The sequence below is a fragment of the Daphnia carinata genome, chromosome 2 (assembly GCF_022539665.2).
Source record: "Daphnia carinata strain CSIRO-1 chromosome 2, CSIRO_AGI_Dcar_HiC_V3, whole genome shotgun sequence".
NCBI classification, from domain to species: domain Eukaryota; kingdom Metazoa; phylum Arthropoda; class Branchiopoda; order Diplostraca; family Daphniidae; genus Daphnia; species Daphnia carinata.
In genome coordinates this window covers 3,332,844-3,353,275 of record NC_081332.1, presented here as the reverse complement: position 1 = coordinate 3,353,275, position 20,432 = coordinate 3,332,844, and the positions used below count along the sequence as shown (strand labels likewise).

Here is a 20,432-nt window from a genome sequence, read left to right as displayed (position 1 = left end):
GAGTTTTTTCTGATGCAGGAATCCATTTCTTTTTCTCTTTCTTTGGCTCTAGTACAAGGGAGGGTTAAAGAAGAAAAAAGAGTGTTGTGTATACAGAGGAAGACCCCATCGGGATGTTCCAATACGAGGACATTCTCTTTTGCCGTCCGTGTCTCATTCTAATCGTTCCCTGTGCGCTGCTTTGTCCCGCAATGTCTCTGCAGTTTTGCCATCGTTTTTTTTTCTTTCTTTGTAAATCGACATATCAAAACGACAAAGACTTGGGGGTGTATTCCTATTTGATTTTCTTGTCTTTTTTTTTTTCTTTCAAAATAAGACACACGCAAGTCAACCGGGCTAAGGTCTCTCGCAATCGATTATTCACGGCCTGACGTCACTGGGGGTATTTTTTTTTTTTTTTTTGTTGCCAATTGAGGACGCTATTCATTTGTTTCATTGTGTATCGAAACATCAAGGGGATTGTCCACATAGTCGACGGGATCCGCCTTTCTGTCTGCAAGAAAATGAAACAAACTAAAGGGGTGGGGTTTGAAGGGGGGGTATTAAGGGACGTTCGTACAACACGAGCCCTTGAGAAAAACAAAAAGATGACTGGAGAAAGAAGCCAAAAGGGAAACGGGGGGTAGAGAAAAAAAAAGTGATGGACAGTAATGAAAGAAAGAAAAAAAAAGTACATAATTTTTAAATCCTCCGTTGGGGCGCTACTGTCTTTACTGCGTGTCGTGAAGGAATGCACGAGGCGAAAAGAGCGCGCTCGTGTCAATTAGCGTCGTCTGTACCCCTCCCCTCCATTACCACCGACTCCCCCCCCCCCCCTCGTGCGTGCTGTGACTCTGGCACCCCCGATTTTCAACAACCAAGTCATCACCGACGTCTTCACCAATGTCTTTTTTTTTTTTTTTTTTTGCGTCGTTCATTGTTCTTGAAATCCGACGATGGACGTGCGGATATGCATAATGATCGCCTCTCTCCCCTTCCTCCCTGTTTTTTAAGCTCAATAATCGTTTGGCTAAAATACCCGCTCACCATTTTTTTTTTAGTCCCCCCTTCCTTATTCTGTGGTATGGAAGATAAAGAAAATTTTTCCCGCATCCGATGGTCGGAATGGCTGGCTGGTTTTCAGATGGATTCTCAGTAGCGGTCCTTCTTCGAAACTGGCAACATCGACCATAACAAGTAAGACGAAGAAATGAGATAGGAAAGAGATCTTGTTGTCGAGAGTTTTGCCCTCTCCAAAAAGCTTCCAGCGTCAGCATTTGTTTGATATGCATCTCCTTTTTTTTTATTTTTTATTTCCCGGTTTATATTATACATTCTCTTGAGAAAGGCAGAGCACAATAGCCCGTGATAAGTAAAGTATGTAGACATGTATAGAAGAAGCGGTGTATGTACATAGCGTGGTAGCAAACTCTTTTTTTGGCCGCTTATCCATCAAGATCGCGACCCCTCTTTAACTGACTTTGATGATGAGGGAAGGAAAGAAAAAAAAAAGGGTGGGGTGGGCGGCGGGAGTCGGCTCATCATCATCAACATCCACTCGGGCGATTGTATTGCGCGCGCCCAGTTTTCTCGTCCAGCCAACATTTTTTTTTTTTTTTTTGTTTTACGTCTGCGTGATCATCAAGGCCAATTTCACAAAAGATATACGACTACTTTGACCGGCGTCTTCTTGTTTCATCTTCTTGTTATTAACGTTTTTCTCTTTTTTTTTTTTTTTTTTTTTATTATTCGGTCCTTTTATTTTCGTTGTTCTCTGTCCTAATATCAGTCCAGAGGGGCTTCACGGCTATACGCAGCACAATGTGTAAGTAGTGTACTACATTGTGTGTAATGGAGGTCGGGGTAAAGGGGAAGCAAGATTCTTTCTCTTGTTATTGAGGGAAGAGGGTGAGGTTATTTCTCTCTTTCTGTTGATCCTCTTTTGTTCTCAGCGCAATAGCCAATGGGTTTTTAGTGTGGAGGGGGGTAAACTTTCGTGTAGCGGGCCAACGAGTCCGTGTCCGGTTTTGTCTTGCAACAAACGAAAATGGCGGATGCTTTTTTATGATTATGATTATTTTTATATGAGCTCGAACTAATCCCTATGCATCATCATATGTGCCCAATGGTTTTTCATCCACCCTTCCTATGCTGTTTCGTATTGTTCCTAGTTTAATACTTGCTACACAATATTATACGTTGCCCCTTCCTCGCTCTCCTTGCGCGCTAATAGTACTCATCTTCATACCCGAACGGAGAGCTGCGTTCGGATCACAAAGTTTTCTGGGTTCCACTTCCCCCCTTTGAGTGTTTGGCGAGTGTCTTTAGTATTTTGGGTAATTAAACTGTAATGCTTGGGAAATGAATTGCGCTACAGCTGGAGGGAAAGGGCATTGCGATGCGCGAGAAAGGTCAATTGTGTTCGCTTTCGCAATGTAGAATAAAATTTGATGAAGAATTATAAATGATAGGGCATTGCATTAGCCATTAAAGAAAATAACCGTATACAGTGGACATTCAGTGTCAATATATGGCTTGGCTGGTAGCAGCTATCTACCCAACTATAAACGAAGAATTATGGGTTTGTCCGGCGGCTGCTCCCGAAAAGAAAAAAGGGAAATTCTTTTCTTTTTTTTCCCCTCTTTCTCAACAATATCGACCGACGTCGGTGCCAAAATCCCGCCCCGACGGCCAATCCATACAGCCCCCCGGAGCAGCTACACGGGAAGTACGGCTACCATCCGTCTATTTTTTTTTTTTAAATCAATCTTTTCTTGTTGTTGTTCATGTCTGCTTGATTGATTCAATCAAGTCACACAATGACCTTGCTACAAACCTATCGATTGATAAAGGGTGGCCTGCAATTTGGGGCGTGGCTTGTTTTCTCTATAAAAAAAAAAACACATTTCTCGTTCCGTTTTATGTGCGTGCGAGTCTTGTTTGCGTGGGGACCATCGATCTGCCATTCGTTTTTAAATGCCGTACGAAAGGTATATAGCGCCAATGTTCACCACACGACTTTTCTCTTTTGCTTATTCCATTTTGGAAAAAAAAAGGCAAAATGCGATTGACACTCACGCACGGTATACCGCCACTTCAGTTTCAAAAGTTTTAGACCGTCTTTTCTTTCCATTACGACCAAAAATAAAAAGGAGGGAAAGAAGATGTCGGTGACGACGGCGTCCGTCAGGGTCCCGTCATCGATCGCTTACGGGCAAACCTTCCTATTTGATTAGACAGGTGGCCCCCAGGCGTTTCCCCTTGTTTATTTTTTTTAACGTGATATATGCACCGGGGTTAACTGTTGCGCGTGTGAAAACCCAACACTGATCGAAATTGATTTTTTTTTTCCTTCTGGGGGTTAGGAACGGAGCTTTTTTTTCTAATTGGATTTTCGTATACCTATCTTTTGTGAATACTAACATTTTCGCAACAAAATGTTGTTCTGCCTCTTTTTTCTCTTTCTTGGGGCTGCCTTTCGTTCTTTTTTTCCCCAAGTGATGGAATAGTTAATCGGATTAGGTGTGTCGAGTGCTTCTTTTTTTTCATCATCATAGACTACCGTTTTACTTTTGACTGTGTACGCCCCCTCCCTCGCTAAACAAAGAAGCGCAACATCAAAGGTGCTGCTCTCGCAGTGTACGCCTACAGAACGATCCAGCTTAGAATCCATTCGGTCGAATTCGAAAATGATTTTTTTTTTTCCCTTGAAAATTATGAAAGCTCCTTGTTTTAAATGCTTTTACCCAAGCAGACATAGCGGAGAGCTTTTTTAAAAATAGAAATGCAGTCTGTTTTTAGCCGTATCGCAATCATTACTCGCAAACTCTATGACTCCACTTTCCTTGGTGTGCTATGACGTCAGTGGGTGTACCACACATCGAAAAGCTTTTCATTTTTTTTCCTTCCCCTCTCTCTTTTTTTTTTTTTTTTTTTTGTATTGGGAGGCAACGGTAGTACATTTTTGATTGCATTATTACTGCACCGTATGGTCTCCAGACGCAATGGGAATTGATTTTTAATATGGTCGCCGTCAAAAGGGACATTGAGATCTAGGGATAAATTGGAGTACGTTTTCTTGGGATGGCTGTTAAAAAAAAAAAAAAAAAGGTGGCCATAATTTTGATTGGGTCCACCACCCAAAAACGGAAATCCCGTCCTCGAAAAAAGAGGCCGGATGGCGCGCTCCACATGAATTTTCACTCTTGCACCGAGACTTTATTGGTACGCATTACAACTCACCTTCCCTGCGGCTATTCTTTGAACATTCATAATGAAGTAAAAACTTTTTTTTTTTTTTTTTTTTCTTAAGTCCTTTCGTTCGAAAGGAAAGGGGTTATACGAGCTATTAGAGAACAATGATTTCTTTGATTTCACGGTTGATTTCGGTCGTTTTGTTAGGTCGGCTAGCGAATCGAATCGCCTAATAATACCACACACTTTATCTCGCTTTTATTTATTGATGTTATTTTTAACACGACCCCTAAGAAAAAAAAAGGGTAAAATGGCCGACGAGGAGATGATTCCAAAAAGGACTGTTTCTTCATCTCGCTCTTTGATACAAAGAACTTTACGATGATGATGATGACAGTGCAACAATTTGAACTCTGGCAATATTATTGTCTCTTATCGTGTTCTTCTTTTCTTTTTTTTTTTTATCGAATGGAATGCCTTTCATAACGTTTGAACTCGAAAAAGATTCTTTTATTATTGCCTTTCTCCTCGTAACAGTCTGTCGAAAGGCCTGTCGCATTTCCTTTTTAAAAAGATTTCACAAAAAAAAACGAACAATTAGCCAAGCCAATCGCAGAACAATGATGTCCATGATTGCGCTAAATTTTCCAAGACGTTGATAAGAACAGACAAAGAAGGCAAAAATAGCATCGATTGGCACACGCGTACACAAAATCTTATTACACATTTTAAAATCGTTTTCTTGTCACCCCCCCCCCTCCCCCGTTTGCGAAAAAAGTAGATGTTGCAATTTAGGTGGAAGGGTAGGTGATACGAAAGTGCTTTGGTTAAACTGATCAGTCCTGGCTCTCATTAATACCTCGCCCCCCCCCCCCCTTCGCATTGTACCTAGTCTGCCGCGCCGTTGGCAACGTAATTGAATTCCGATTTCACGGCGAGACATAAGAGACTGCACTCTGTCCTTGATGTTACTTTAATGCGTCACTTTCTCTATGGTGAGGTACTTGAAAGATTCATTCAACAGCGAATTCTCTACGCACGGTCAGTGAACACAGCATTGCCAATGATATGTGTCCTCGAACGTCAACGCCCTAACCACTCGAGTCTCATTTATCTCGTCTCGCCATCTGGCACATACGCTCTTCGATCCAGCAGCATCACTTTCCCGATCCCCTATTTAAGTCATGCACGTGTGTGTCATTGCAGAATTGCAGGACGACTCGTTTTTGTACCTCATTATTAGCCTCTCTTTTTTTTTTTTTTTGTAGTTTAATTTCGTCGGAAATGCGAAAGAGCATTTTAGGTAGTTTATTGTGTTATTGGAAAACTGGATGGCGAACAAGTTTGGAAAATGATTTGACAATTTGTTAAACGTGCAAGTTGGCCCGATGTTTGTCCTAATTAGTTGGCGGGCACAAGTTTCCGTTTTACTGATGGCTCGTCGTTTCCATCGAGTAATACGGTTGTAAATATCAAGGCTTACGTAAGCTGATTATAAACGGTCCTGTCATGAGAATTTGAACGCTGAAAATCGTCGTCGTGACTCTACCCGCTTTTTTTTTTCGACGACTTTGTTTTGTAAAGCGAAAAAAAAAAAGAAAAAAAAATGCCATTTATGGTTGCCTGAGTTACAGAGAGAATAATGAGATGCAAATGATTGCCGGGTAATGCATACACAATATTACTTTTTTTTTTTGTTCCCTCTCTTTTCTTCCTGTTTGCTGTTGTTTGAATTGGATTTGGAGAGTATCTGTCTTGTTGTTTCTTGTCAGGGGTAGTGAGAGAGGGAGGGTGTTTTCATTCCTCCTCCAACACGCTAGCAGAAAATGCGTGATGGATCGGCTTTTCTCTTAGCCGCCAACAATTGGGAAACCGTTTGACGTCTGAGGCAGCAGCTGCAGCAGCCCGTTTGCACACAACTTTCGAGTCCAGCTTTTTCTCTCTCTGTTTGTCTTTTGAACGCACACGAGGATATCAAGCCAACGTCACACAGTTCCATAACGAGGTCCTCAGGGGCAGGGAAGAGCTCAATTATGTAGCGAGCGCAAAAAGAAAAAAAAAAAAAAGTCGTGGATTCTTTTCCGGATGATGATGGCATTTTTTTTTTGTTTGTTAAGGCCAAGGGGAAGGATCTTGTATAGCATTTTTTCATACATCTTGCGGCTTATAGTTATTATTATTAGTTATGATTACACTAAGTTGAGATGAAAGAAAACAAAATAAATTGGGCAAATAAAAAGACGGGCAAGTTTTTTGTTGTTTTGCTGGTCGGGAACTCTAAAGGTCCAGTTGGAGTTGGACTATTATTAGGCTACTTTTATACTAGGGGGCTGAGATGACGGAGGCCAATCGTGGGGCTCTGCTGTTACCTCTGTGTGTTTGATAATGTTAGTGGACCGTTCGGTGAGGGTAATGGTGGACCTCACGTCCCACTTCAATTTCCCGTTTGTTTTTTTTTTATTATTTTCTCTTTGATGGCGATACTTTTCTTTCGTTCACGACAATCGCAATGTGCCTCAACAACAATCCTACGTCTCGAAATTATCGTTTTTCTTTTCTGTTAAGATCTCTAAACCATTTTTTTTTTTAAAACTTGGTACGTTGTTCCAATTCTTTTTATTTTACACAATAGCTTTCTCTGTTTTTCACGGGTTTCATTTTGTAACCCCTAAAGCAGCGGAGCTTCTCTACATGCGCGTTAGGTTCCGTGACGAGCACCATCCATCTTGTTGTATTTTTTATTATTCCATGGCGGTATTGTCTGTTTGTAGAGCCCGTAAACAACTAGCACACCACAGTCGTAATTGTTGATTTAAAAAAAAAAAAAAAAAAAAAACTATAAAGCGTGTTGTAGAGTCTTAAGGATAAAATGATTTAGTTTATTTATTATTATTCTCATTTTTCTTGTCTTTTTTTTTTAACGTTCGGGATTTAACAACGATCCATCAGTTCCAGTTTTCCCGTCGCTCTATGTGTACATGTGTTTGGTTTTTGGTGGGTGTTGTGTTTCCAACACCACGGACCCCGAAATAGATCCATCTGTTTCTTTGTTAAGCGTGAAAGTCACGTCGGATCTGAAAAACGTGTGGCAAAGAAGTAACTGAGGCGTGCGATTTTAATGATGCTCCCGATGTTTGAGATTCAGTAGGCCTGTTACACACAAACTATAACGAACGGATTCGAACGTGCGGGCGTTCTCGTTACACCGATCGAAGAACGTGTTTTTCTGCATTTCTTATTGACGAAGTTTGAAATCAAAGGAGAAAAAAAAAATGTTTTCAGCTTCAAACAAAACAAAATGCGTATCTTAATAATATAGGGAAAGAAACGTTAACCTAGTGATCCTGTTTTAAGCGAATAAGATTCTCGGGTTTCTTTTTTTACTGTGAGGGAGTGAGGTCTCATCAGATGAGTCATCAGGTCCTGCAGCTGTCCGTATACAATCCATCCCCTATCCGCCTTTTCCGTCATCGTATGATTATGCCATCGCCTCCAACGTTACACCAGTATAGTACATTTTTTTTTTAAAGAATACGTAGGTCGTCATTTGTCCCCACCAAAAAAACGGGTCCTTTTTTTTTGTACCGTTGGGGAGGATGTGATGAAAGAAGCAAAATAGATGGCAAAATATTTATTCTATTTTTTTTTGTTGTATGTGTACATTGGACCCTTCTTTTCAATGCTGCAGACACTCTTTTGTATCGGTCTAATAGCTGTCCATGTCGTCGTGTTTCCTTCCTGACATGGCCCCGTTTCTGCAAGGTGTGTTGGTATAGTAACAATGTCAACATTATTATGCTAACTACGCACCCTCCCCACTGTACTGCTATCCATCAAACTCGTTGTCAAAATAGCTCGTGCGACTTGGATGTTATTTTTTTTTTTTTTTTTTCGAAACAAGAGATGCTTTCCTATGACGATATCTTTTTTTGTTGAATAATAACCGATGTGGCTAGTAGTTGGACTATAGTGCCGCTTTAGTTTTCAGCTGTGATAATGATGATGACAACGCGTAAAGCGATACGGTTTAGTCTACAAGTCACGGAGAATGCCAAGAGAGAAACCAGTTGGCAGATAGAACGGACAAACACACCAAGACTTTTTTTTTTTTTTTTTTTTTTTTTTTTTTTTTTTTCATAAAAGGATACCAGCATATGTCATCCGTTTGTAATTAAATCCACCGTTTCTTCTTTTTTATTTTTGTACCCCCCATTTTTCTCATTCTCGCTCGTTTTTCCATAACACAAGTATGTTAATCATACGGACGTGTTTTCTTCTGTTATGGGGACTGGCTTTTAGCCACGGCACGTTTTTTCAGCCCTCTAGCTAAAATACGAACTGGCATAGTGTCTAAAAAGCCCTCATATATTTTCTTTTTCTTTTATTTTGTTGGCATCATCATCATCATTTTCATTCCATTTGTTGTTTTTATATTTTTCGCCGAGTTGTTTTGTTTTCGATTTACTACGCCAAACGTGTGCTCATGTCGGCCCCAACAGAGAATGATTACCACCAAGTCATTTGGCCAGATTGAACAAGTGGAAATAAACAATGCACGATCTAGAGAAAAAGAAACGCAGCTGCAGGGCTGCCTTTCAAGGTGTTGGGCCACTCGTTCAGGCGCCCGTTACATGTGACGGAAACAGCAGACGATCGATATTTCTTGAATTCTATTGTTGCAACGTTTTCAAATACCCTCCATGCTAAACTATTTGTTTTCTTTTTTTCTTTTTTTTTTTTTTTTTATCAGATTGGCGATTTTGAACTTCCTGGCTCCAACTGAAAAAAAAAACAAACAAACAAAAAAAACATCCATCCATCCAAAAAGCGCAGTGTCGTTGCTGCTGTGTGGATAGGCAAACATTTTCATGTGTTGTATGCGGGCCAAACATGGCTGATTTGATCGGTCGGCGCCATCAACCAACAACGGCGACCCTTGCCTCTTCAACAGTTCATTGTGAGCTGCAGTGGCGTTCGGAAGAAGAAGACTCGGAGGAGCACACGGAAGATTCGGCTTCGTCGTCGTCTGACGAACGTGAACCGTTGCACATTGAAGCTGCTCAACAGCAGCCGTCTTACTTGAACGCCGAACCTTTCAACAACCACGTCGTCGCGCCCAATCATCCAGGTAAATCCATCTCTTACATCTTTTCTTGTTGTCCCAGTTCCGCCGTATGTTTTTGACTTCCTTCAAACAGCAGCTGGAGAAAAAAAAAAAAGGGGGGAAGTAGCTAGCCCTTAATTTTTTTTTCTTGTTTGTTTGTTGATGGCGACTGTAGTAGGAATGTGTCTTTTGGAGAGAATTAATGACGAACCGATGGTAATAATCCCCCCTCGCTACCAAAGCGTTTTCGTTCGCGAGATAAGAACAGAGAGTCTTTCTGGCTATTCTAAGACCACCACCCACTAATTGTCTCTCGCGGTTGGAGATCACAGCCCTCGTTTCTTTTTATTTTTCTTGCCTCTATTTTTTTTTTTTTTTATGTACACATTTGTGCCCGCCTCGAGCAGCTGGGCCGAATGTATCAAAAGGAAGCGTTTTTTTTTTTTTTTCTCTTCTTGATTGGATTTTAATTAATCGTTTGATTCGATTAGACGAAATCTGGGGGATTCTTATCTGTGACCTCTTGTTGTTTAAAAACCAAAAATCCCTGCGATCTTGTTAACGTGTTTACCGGATCAATGGATTGTTGCGTGTGGTGTGGCTTTGCAATCTTATTTAATAGACACCCCATTTACGAGAGAAAAGGGAAACCATGCCTTGTAATCAAAGCCAACAACAACAACAACAACAACAAAAAAACCAGCCCAGCCAAAGTGAGATAACCGGCCCGGCCGGTTTATATTCTTTTGATTGTATGACGGCGTAGTATAGGAAATAAAGCTGCCACCAGACTTTTCTTTCTCCGCTCGATTGTTTACTGCGTTTAGTTTTGTGTGTTTGGGAGAAACGAAGGGGATGATGTGTACCACACCAGTGGCGCCTCTGCTGCCTGTGATTCCGATTCGTTGATTTATTGTATTGTACGTGCAATCCCGCCGGAACTCTTGACCGTGACACGTTGTTGTAATGAATGGAACTATCGCGTTATCTCTTACTCTCTTGGCTGTGGTTTTCTTTCTTTCTTTCTTTCTTTTTTTTTTTTTTGGCCAGCAGGCCGTCCGGTGTCAAATGTAATTGGATAAAAGAAGGAAGAAGAAGACGTAGGAGGAACAGGAGGTAGATAGACGATGTTGTTGAAAAGGCGCAACCAAACAACAGGGAAAAAAAAAATAAAATAAAAGGAGAACACGGGGAGTGTGAAACCTTTAAATTGGGCGTGTGTGCAGTACTCTTGAGGATTCTTCGTAGGCTCGGGAAACATATGAAAAGAATCACTCACGCTCAAAACAAAACAAAAAAAAAGATGATTCATCTGCTTGTATATCAAGTAGGCTATAATGCATAATTCTTGCGTGACCGTCTTAATTCAGGTGATGAGCTGCCGTGTTTCTTTTTCATGTGTTATTGTCAAAAGGGCAGAAAAGTCGTCGACTTTCTTTGATGAAACTCTCTTTAAAGTTTCTCCCGACAGCGGCCGCTTTTTACAAACACGCGTAGTAGAAACTCGGCCCTTTTTTTTTCTTTCTTAGATGATTGTTTGACCCTCTGTTGTGTTAGCGCATCTACTTCAAGCTGTCCTTTCGACCCCAACTATTTGTTTCAAACGCGCACTTTAGCAGATTGAGTTTGGATACGAAAAACGAGTGAATTTTCTTTTTACCTCCCGTCTCAATTGCTTTGATTTCTTGCGGCAATATTGGCCTTCTCGCCGGACTTTACGTGAAACGTGCAGTGTACGTTCGTCTCTTTTATTATTATTATTTTTTCCTAGTTTTATTGGCCATTTATTTGGGGCTCTATTTTTGTGAATTGTTTCGCCAACGTCTCTGGGCTTCTATCGATTCGTTTTAACGTTTGCACACTCCCCTACTACACGTTCCATTACTTTCTTTTGTGGCTGACCTCGCCACCATTCGTTGGTGTTTGGATAGTAAAAGAAGACGACGTGGTGGATGTAGCCCAAGACTTTTTCATCGCGAGTCAAACAGTCGATCCTTTTGCTAACAAATGCAAGCGATCGAATTCCATCCAATCCGGATGGAAAGTACTGAGCAATACATTCTCAAATGAAATGGAGAAAGGACGAAGGGAATATATTAACAGGGGGATTGCCTGCGAATGTGTGAGAATCGAATGTCACCAACGAAGAAAGGCAAATCGATAAAGGCCAGAAAATGAAGAGTAGTACGACAACAACAGTGTTGGGACTTAACATCAAGTCTGACGAGAGAAATTGCAGACAGAAGCTGAGGCTAAAGTTGAAACGTGTAGATCGGATGTTATAGTTCCATTGAGAAGAATAGGGAAAGTAGTCGGGATAGTGTTAGAATAAAAAAAAAAGAGGCATCTAATCTTACTAAAGTGGTCCTTGACGTTGGCGAAGGCATAAGAGTGATTGCTTAACTTTTTTTCTTTGTGCCCTTGACTTTCCGTTATCAATTTTTCCTCTCGTTTTTTTTTTTTTTTTTATTTCGGGTCTTTTCTTTTTCTGTAGCTTCTGTGTACGACAGTTATTTCGTGTATGCAAAAATCTATAGCTTGTTGGGAAGAGTTACGTAAAGATTTCAAAACAAGGCAGGTATACCAAACATGATGTATTTCTAAGTCTATCGCATTTTGAAACAAACAAAAAAATAATGGCGAAACGAGACAATGAAGTGGTTGTGACTTTTTTTTTCTTCTTGTGTTTCGTAGGAAAATTCCCATTTCTAACACGCCATGTTTGGACTGGAACACATAAACAGACGGACCAGGTTTTTTTTTTTTTTTCGGTTGGAATAGTAAAAAAAAAATACACGAAGAAAATATAGGGGGGGTAGTGACGAAGTTTAGCACATCGTTAAAAAAATGAACAACAACAATAACATGGAAAAAAAACCAAACAAAAGAGGGGAAACAAAACGAATAGGGAAGTTAAAAAAAAAAAAAAAAAAAAATGTTTTAAACGTCGTGAAACAAAATACTAACCATCCATCTAGGGTCGAAAGCAATATCGTTTTTCTGCAGAATTTTTTCTTCTTTGTATAATGAACTTTTGGGCTCCACGGTCGATTTTTTTTATTGGCTCGTGTCATCACACATTTTTTTCCCCCTCCATATTTAAAAATCGAAACTAGAGGGCTCTAGGAATTTTTACTGTCGCTTTTAAAAAGAAAGGGACAAAATCAAATTGAGATTGTTGTTTCCCCTGTAACATTCCTGAACGGCCGACATTCCGGCGTAGGGATTGTGTTGTATACCTAGAAAAAGTGCTGGTGCGTGAAGGAATCGTTCACGCCGACTCTTGTTTTATTTATTCCACCCCTTTTTCAACGATGCGTTCGCTTCCCGGGAAAAGAAAAAAAAAAAGGCTTTGCCGTTTGACATTTACAACTTGTTGTTCGTCGTGTATTAAAGCCTGTCAATCTTTCTTTACATACACGTACGGCAAATGCATTAGGAGAGGTTTAAATGGCTTTTATGACGACAAGGTCGCAATCGAAAAGAAAAAGGGGAACGTATACGAGACGAATTCAAATATCAATCGAAATGTTGAAATTGCATTTGGCTTGTCAGCACATAAAACCTCCAAACGTTCGCCATAATAGTCGAAAATAGTGCAACATCATCGAACAACAACAGGAAAGACGGGAGTGGGGGAAAGGTTCAATCACGCATGCGTGTAAGGTGAAGAAAAGAGCCTACTGTCGGGCCTGTCTGGCCAGGCTTCCGTATCGCCTCTCCATCATCATCTATTTCTTTTCTCTGCTTCTGCTTCTTTTCATCCGCTAGAATTGGAATGCATTTCGAGAAAGAATAAATAAGTTTTTTTCTTTTCCTTTTTTAAGTGCCTACCGCTGCGATTTTTTTCTCACGAGATCAGCACGTTTCTTTTTTTTTTCTTACATGACGCATTACGTGAATGAATTTAACGATACCCGCACAATGTGTCTATCAAACTGAATTTTTTTTTTTAAATGCATGTTGGAAAAAGAGCTGACGAAAGTGACGGACATGGAAATATCTACCGGTTTTCTTTTTCTAAAAAAAAAAAAAACATTCTTGACTAGCGATCCGTGATCGGTACTACCCTGTTCTCTGTCTTGGATCGTTGCACGCGTCCAATGTCAGCCCAATTTGCATGTTGTTGTTGGATGACAAAAGAGAAAAGTCACGCCCGTATCATCACGGAAATCTCTTTTTTTTTTTTTCCTTCTTCTTCTTCTTCTCTTTGTAACAAAGCCTCACACGTTTCTCTTTTTTTTTCTTTTCAATTGTTGTTCTGATGTTTTGGCATTTACTTTTATTATAATCATTGTTTCGTTTTGTTTCCTTTCGCTTGTCGTGGCACACTCAGAGAGACAAAAGAATCTAATATTCCGGCTCTTTTTCCATCCATCCACATACACTTGACACTCGCAATGACCCCCACAACGGTTTCCCTCCAGCAATTAAGTACCAACCCACTCAACCCGAGAGGGGAAACACAAAAATGAAGAGAGAGAGGAATGCGTTAAGTCCAATCCATAACGTGAGCTAAAGAGAGTCACGCACCCCCCAAACGCAGCCAAATCCGTTGATGATGATGGGCTCGCTCGTAACACACACGAAAAAAAAAAAAAAAAAAAATGGACAAAAAAAAAAAAAAAAAAAGGAATTCCGTAGGAAGGCGTGCGTGGCGGCAAAAACAAAAACAGCTCCGGTTGAGTGGAGACCAGGAGTCCGGGCACAAGCCCAGGCAGCGAGAGAGAGAAAGAGAAATGAACAAAAACAGGGCTATCCACTCTTCTTGATTCGTGCTGACTGATGATGGAATAGTAGTAGCTTTACAGGAGCTCAACTTTTTTTTTTTTTTTTTTTGCTCCCAGTGTGGCGGCCCTTTTTTTGTCTATTTTTCCTGGACTCGTCAATGTCACCTTCCTTCATCGTTGTTCTTCTGGCTCTCTCAAGTGTTTATTTATTTAGGCTGCTCTCATTCGATGCGTTGTAGCTCTGGGTTAGGGACAGCTCGGACTATTGTGTCTGTGTCGCCTCATCAACTTCATGTAGAACACATCCATCTCGCGTTCTATTAATTTTTTTCTTTCTTTCTTTCCTGTCTGGTTGTTCTGTCGCTATATATCTAGACGACTTAGATGAATGGAACATTATCAAACATTGGTAATGTGATGGTAGAAATAGAATTTGTTTATGTGAACTGTTCTACTGAGTTGAACCTTGTTATTTTACAAACAAACATTTCTAAATATTTATTTATTTTTAAATACAATTTTTTTTTAGGTTATATCGAACCGGGTTATCAGCATCAGCCGCGTCATTTGAATCAGCTCGACATGTCTGAAGACGATTTCGAAGCCATGTACAACAATTGCGGTGAGGAGCTGTACGAGTCGGATCCGCATCAAGGACATCAACACAGACAACAACACGGCAACACTGGCCAGCGTAACAACGGTCAACATCGCCGCTCAACTAAAGCGCAACACGTAAGCCAAACACACACACACACCTCCTATTCTTTTCAAAATCGCGCATTTTCCCATATTTGTGTGGACATCATTTTTTTTTTCCTCTTCTAAAATGAATATGCGGGTCTGTTCTTTTGTTGTTGCCTGTTGTCGTGCGCGAGCTTATTTCTATTCTCTCCGAATGATGATGAAACATTTTGATGGACGGTGAGAGCTCGGGACGACACGCCCCTCGCGGACAGGGACATGAGAAAATACAAAACACACACAAGTGGGCAGTAACCGAAACGTCCAGGGGGAAGATGAAAAGCCGAAAGTTGCCTTGGTTTTTTGTATTTTTTGTATTTTTCATCTTGTGTCGTGTTGGTTTTCTTTTTCCAAGTTAAGGAAACAAATGGTAGTCGCAGTAGTAGGCGAGCCTGTCTTAATGTATGAACCTGTCGAACCGTGCGCGTTCGAATAGACAAAACAGACTTTAGAACAGGCAAAGAAAAATGCAGGGACCCTGTAATTATTACGATATTCCTTTCTTCTTTTTCTTTTTTTTTTTTTTTTTTTTTTTTAAGTCTGCAACGCATTGGCTATAACGAGACGGGTATAGTCTTTGGTGCGCAGGGTGAATTTACGAGCGCCCAGTTTCTTCCTTAAACTATACACGAAAACAAAACAAAAAAAAAACAACGAGAAATATATATCCAAAGTTCGAATAAGGGAGGAAGCACAGCTACTAGTGATAGAAAAGAAAAAGGGAAAGAAAAAAGTCTTTTATGGTAATATCAGACGAATGACTTTATAGATATTCGACGCTTGCTGCGCCCGTGTTCACCCACCATCGGCTTCTTTCTTCTTTTCGTGTTGTGTGCTTGTCTGTGTTGTAACTTTTTCCTTTTTTCATTTCGAATAGACAAAAAAGAAATGGAGGGATGAATTTATGTGACGACGACGGTGTGTGTCTGTGTGTGTCTGTGTGTGTGTGTGTAGTGAAAAGGGGGGGGGGGGGAAGTAAAGAAGCTCACAAAACCCATCAGATACATTGGCGCTTGCTCGTCCCAGACAGGATATCTTATGTTGTATCCCTTTAGTTTCCTTCGGGCCTCTCCCGACCGCCGACTTTTCTTTCTTTCTTTTAATTCTCAAACCAAAGAAGACGAAAAAAAAAAAAAAACTTGTTTTATTTTTTATTTTTTTTTATTCTTCTTCTCAACTGGACGTTCTAGGATTCTTTTTTAGCTGCCTCACTGCGCTGCTTTAACCTTCGAAGCGGAGGCATTATTTATGTATCGACTAGTATTTTTTTTTTTTTTCTTTAACAGTATTCCCCCTCTCCAACAGAGTTTTGCCTCCATCCAATAAGGTTACGGATGCCCCTATATAATGGTAGATTTACATACACATGTGTGATGAGCTTAAGTTCCCGCTCCAGACGCACACAAACACACACACGTTCCCTTTGTTTTATAAGTCGTTGCAGCAACAACAGCCACGCATTTCCCACTTCTTTTTGTTTTTCTTATTAACATTTGGCACGTCAGGTGGAAGGAGGTGACGTCGAAAGAAAATGTTATTCATTGACCTTTTCTTTTTTGTGTGTGTGTGTTGCTTTGTACGATGTGCAGATTGGATCTTCGCCTCGCGGTGCGGCGTTGGGTTCGCGGTCGGGGCGAGGTCAGCCCCACCAACAACAGCAGCATCATCATCATCATCACCATCAGCAAGCGGCCGCGCCAACGGCGGGACTAGCGTCACAGCAGCAGCCGCAAGATTTGATGATGAACAGCCCCCAGCACCAGCATCAACGATCCGGACGAGGCGGTCGCTTGCCCGTCGGCTCTAAATCGCCGTCGGCCAGTAGCCAGTCGGAGCCCAGCTACCCGGACAACGGCATGGAACCATACTCGACCCTATCAGGTAAGAAAAGCCACCCCTCTCTCTTTTATTTTATTCTATTTTTTTTTTTTTTTTGAAGAAATTAGGGGGGGGGGGATCACAAGCAAAAGGTTAGGGCTTTTTTTTTTTTTTTTTATTTTTGGCCGTTAAAATTGAAGGGGAAAATGAATTTCGAGAAAATGAGGGGAGGGTGCTCTGGGAAACCAATTTTTTTTTTCGTTTATTTTGTTCTGGGGCCTCGTAATTATTCCAATCGTCTACTAAACTCCTCGATTGGAGTCTTCCATCATCAACAATGTGCGCTGCCTCCATATCCTAAATGGGTTTTCATCGCGTTAAATACCACGATCTTGTGAAAGCGGAGAGCTAAAGAAACACATGAAGGAATCTATTAACAGCTTCTCTTGTCACGAACGCCAAAGAGAGAAAGAAAGAAATTGACGACTCTTGAATATTCTTTTTTTTTTCTTGATTTGCCCTTGTAAACAAAATACCCCCCCCCCAAAAAAAAATGCATATGGGAAGGTAAATCACGAAACGAGTCGGGGGGTGGCAGCTCGTTACGCCCTTTCTTAATGACGCCAGAGAAATCTCATTTTCAGAGGGGCCCCTTTTTACTTATGGCTATCGTTTTTATTGCATTTTTTTCCCCCCTCCTGCCTTTGTTTCTGGATTCCCCCCCCCCCCCACATCATCTGATTTTTTATTTTTATTGTTTCTTGATTGAAATTATGCGCTAATTTCTATCTGCTGCTCCTTTTTTTTTTTTGGGGGGGGGGGTGCTTCCCCTCTGGCTTTTGCATTCACGCCAGTTTTTGTTTTTTCCGTTCAAATTATTATTAGTGTTCAAACCCCTCCCGACGTGATTTGTGGGTGTGGCGGAGGAGGTCTGGTCGCAATTTGAGGGGCGAAAAGAATTTCAAATGCAACACTCTACCAAGTATTAAGAGAGTGGGGGGATGGGACTCGGTCGGCAATAGTTTTTCTTTTTTGGGGCCATGTGTGTTATTTTGCTTTGCGTGTTTTGCGTGCGTGCGGCCGTTGCCTCACAAATCATGACGCCTTTCCACCACCTCCGCTATGCATATGGAGAGAAAGAGAAGCAAGTGAGTTTTTATTTTTATTTATTTATTTTTTTTTTTTGTAGAAGAATATATTTGGGAAAGACTCCCGCGTGATGTTATCACACGTTCGGAAGGAATCCATCATTGAGTCGCGCAGGCCTTTTGAAAAAAAAAAAAAAAAAAAAAAAAAAAAAAAACATTTTTGTTTTGTTTGAAAATTCTGAGGCTGTTTTTTATGATCAGCCTCCGTGTTCTCGACGATGCATGATGATGTTTGCTTCCGTATCAAGTACTACCGAATTGAAGATCTTGTCACTTCCGGCTGCCGGATTTATATTTGATACGGACGAATTTTTAAGATATTTTCATTCTTTCCCTCTATTTGTCACATGGCCTGTCGAACCGATCACCCCCTCCCCCCCCCCAACGTCATTCCTAACCATTTCGCGAGCAATCGAATGTTGCATGAGGTCGCAGTTGACCTTTCTATTAAAGCAGTATCCGCATTCTCCAATCCTTTCCCTCCATTAAACGCAATCACGTCCAACATATCCATCAAAAAGAAAGAAAGAAAGAAAAAAAAAAAAAATGTTTCATTCCTCCCCACCCGGTGTAGAAAGTTGCAACGTCCTCTCAAATTACAATCCCCCACCCCCCCCCCCCCCTTTCGTTTTTCACGTATATTCGAATAAATGCGTCGTCTGCTGCTGTGCGCTACACCGAATCACCATTTGGCGAGACAGGAGGACTAGTAATAGTACTAGTAAAGACTAGCATATACAGTCAGCGTGTGCGAGTCTTTGATGGCTGAGACGGCACTTTGCCTGATCGTATTGATCTGTGTGATTGAATCTGGCGCTAGCCGAGCTCTCACTCACTCTCTCTCTCTCTCTCTCTGCGTGTCCCGATATGTATATGCTCTTTGCTCCAGTATGGAACAGCTCAAAGTGTAGTAGTAGTAGTGTATAGTGCACTCTGATGTGTCGTGTCAATCGGTTTCTCTCTCTCTCTCTTTTTTTCTTTTTTTTCTTCTTCTTCTTCTTCTTCTTTCCTTCCTTCCTTGGAAGCAAAGACTTAGCAGCAGCAGCCGTATGGTGCACGATGTGCATATAAGGGAGGCTAGGGAAGAAAAAAAAAAAGGTTTGATTTGAAATGCAAGTCGCGCACACCAGTCGTCAATTCATGGAAGAAATACCAAAACTGAAAAAGGGGGAGGAGGAGGAATCTTTCAACTTTTCGTTTTTTTCTTGTATAAAAAAAAAAACGGCAGCTGCTGCGGCGGCAGACTGGTGTGACTTGAATCACATCCGGATGCGGATTTCCAACTCATTTTCACACTCCCCTCCTATGCTCGCTACAAATCCCGTCCATTTTTTTTTTTTTTTTTTTTGTTTAAAGTCATCGCTAGGCTTTTTCTTTTTTTTCAAGAGCCACTGTCGCTATCTGAACGGAAGATATACATATAGAGTTGATGTATAATAGTGCGACGATAGCGTCCTTTTTCTTCCAACCCCTACGTGCACCCAAAAGAGGTTCCAATTTCACGGCCGTCCCCATATCTTTACTGATGTGGGGCTTCCACCCCATCAGGGTTTTTCTTTTTTGACATTGTCCATTTGATGGGTTTTTTTTTTTTTTTCAAGTCTCTTACGCACTCTGCCATTATAATTCTTTTCCCCCACTAACTTTTTTTTTTTTTTTGTGGGGTTGTATGTAGACGTCTGACTTTGATTGAAAAGTCAACACCCCCATCGCCCTTATACACATACACTGACTTGAATGTAAAGACAATTTTTGAAAAAAAAAAAAAAAAAAAAAGATGCACATAACACCAAGTTTGTAACGTTTTTGAGTTTTTATATCCTGCCCGGGCAATTACAGTCGCGCCTGCCTTAACTGCCGAGTTATTTTAAGTACCGAGAAAATGTTTCATGAAAAGGGCTACACAATTTATTTTTATTTTTTGGATTAAAAAAAAAATGGGGGGGGGGAGGATTTTTTTTTTTTTTTTTTTTTTTTTTTTTTTTACCTTGGCCAGGAATATAAACACTAGAGAAATGACCCTTTTCACCCCTTATCTCATCTGAAAGTCTGAATAAGTGGTTGAGGCTCATTGGGATTCACCTGTTAACATTTACGATTCTTTTTGCCCTCCATTCTGAAAAATTTGGTTTTTATTTCTTTTTCTCATTTGAATGCGACGTTCTATAATCTGCTCTCCCACATTTTCGACACGCACAATTGCAGGGCACCTAGCACTCTTACTCCCGTTTCTAATGACAACGCGTTTTAAAAACAAAAAGGCGTTTGGCCAACGGCCTTTTTTTTTTTTTTTTTTCGTATTATAAAGCACTTTGATGCGCATTGAATTAGTCCATTTCTGACCTGACGGGCTCAATTGTCAAAAATCTTTTTCTTTTTTTTTTTTTTTTTTTTTTTTTTTATATATATTTTGAATTGTTTTTGGACTTTCACGGTCAATCATTTTCACATTATTCAGACAAATGTTTTCTCCTTCCCGAGGCGAGAGGGATAAAGGAGAAATGGTTTTCGACCTTTTTGAACTTGTTGATTCGTAGGTAAAAAAACAAAACAAAAACATTTGTACGTACGATATTATGCGGCTCAGTGGTTCGTTTACAAACACGTTTGTTTTGAGGGGGGTAAACATTTGAATAGCCTCGTACATCAATGTGTTGATTGGCTTTTTTGTTGTGTCGACGAAGGCTCTTGTCTACGTGTTAAACGGACCCGAAC

At 40.7% G+C, this 20,432-nt stretch overlaps 1 protein-coding gene across 1 annotated transcript in view; it reads left to right on the top strand.

The window, feature by feature from the left end:
* The window catches only part of LOC130686437 (teneurin-a-like), a 78,282-nt gene that overhangs the window by 4,660 nt on the left and 53,190 nt on the right, over positions 1–20,432 (top strand). Inside the window, exons 2-4 of the mRNA XM_057509554.2 lie at positions 8,924–9,301; positions 14,537–14,742; positions 16,341–16,632. Coding sequence (XP_057365537.1) covers positions 9,064–9,301; positions 14,537–14,742; positions 16,341–16,632 — 736 coding nt within the window. The 5' untranslated portion in view covers positions 8,924–9,063. The remainder of the gene's footprint in view (positions 1–8,923; positions 9,302–14,536; positions 14,743–16,340; positions 16,633–20,432) is intronic.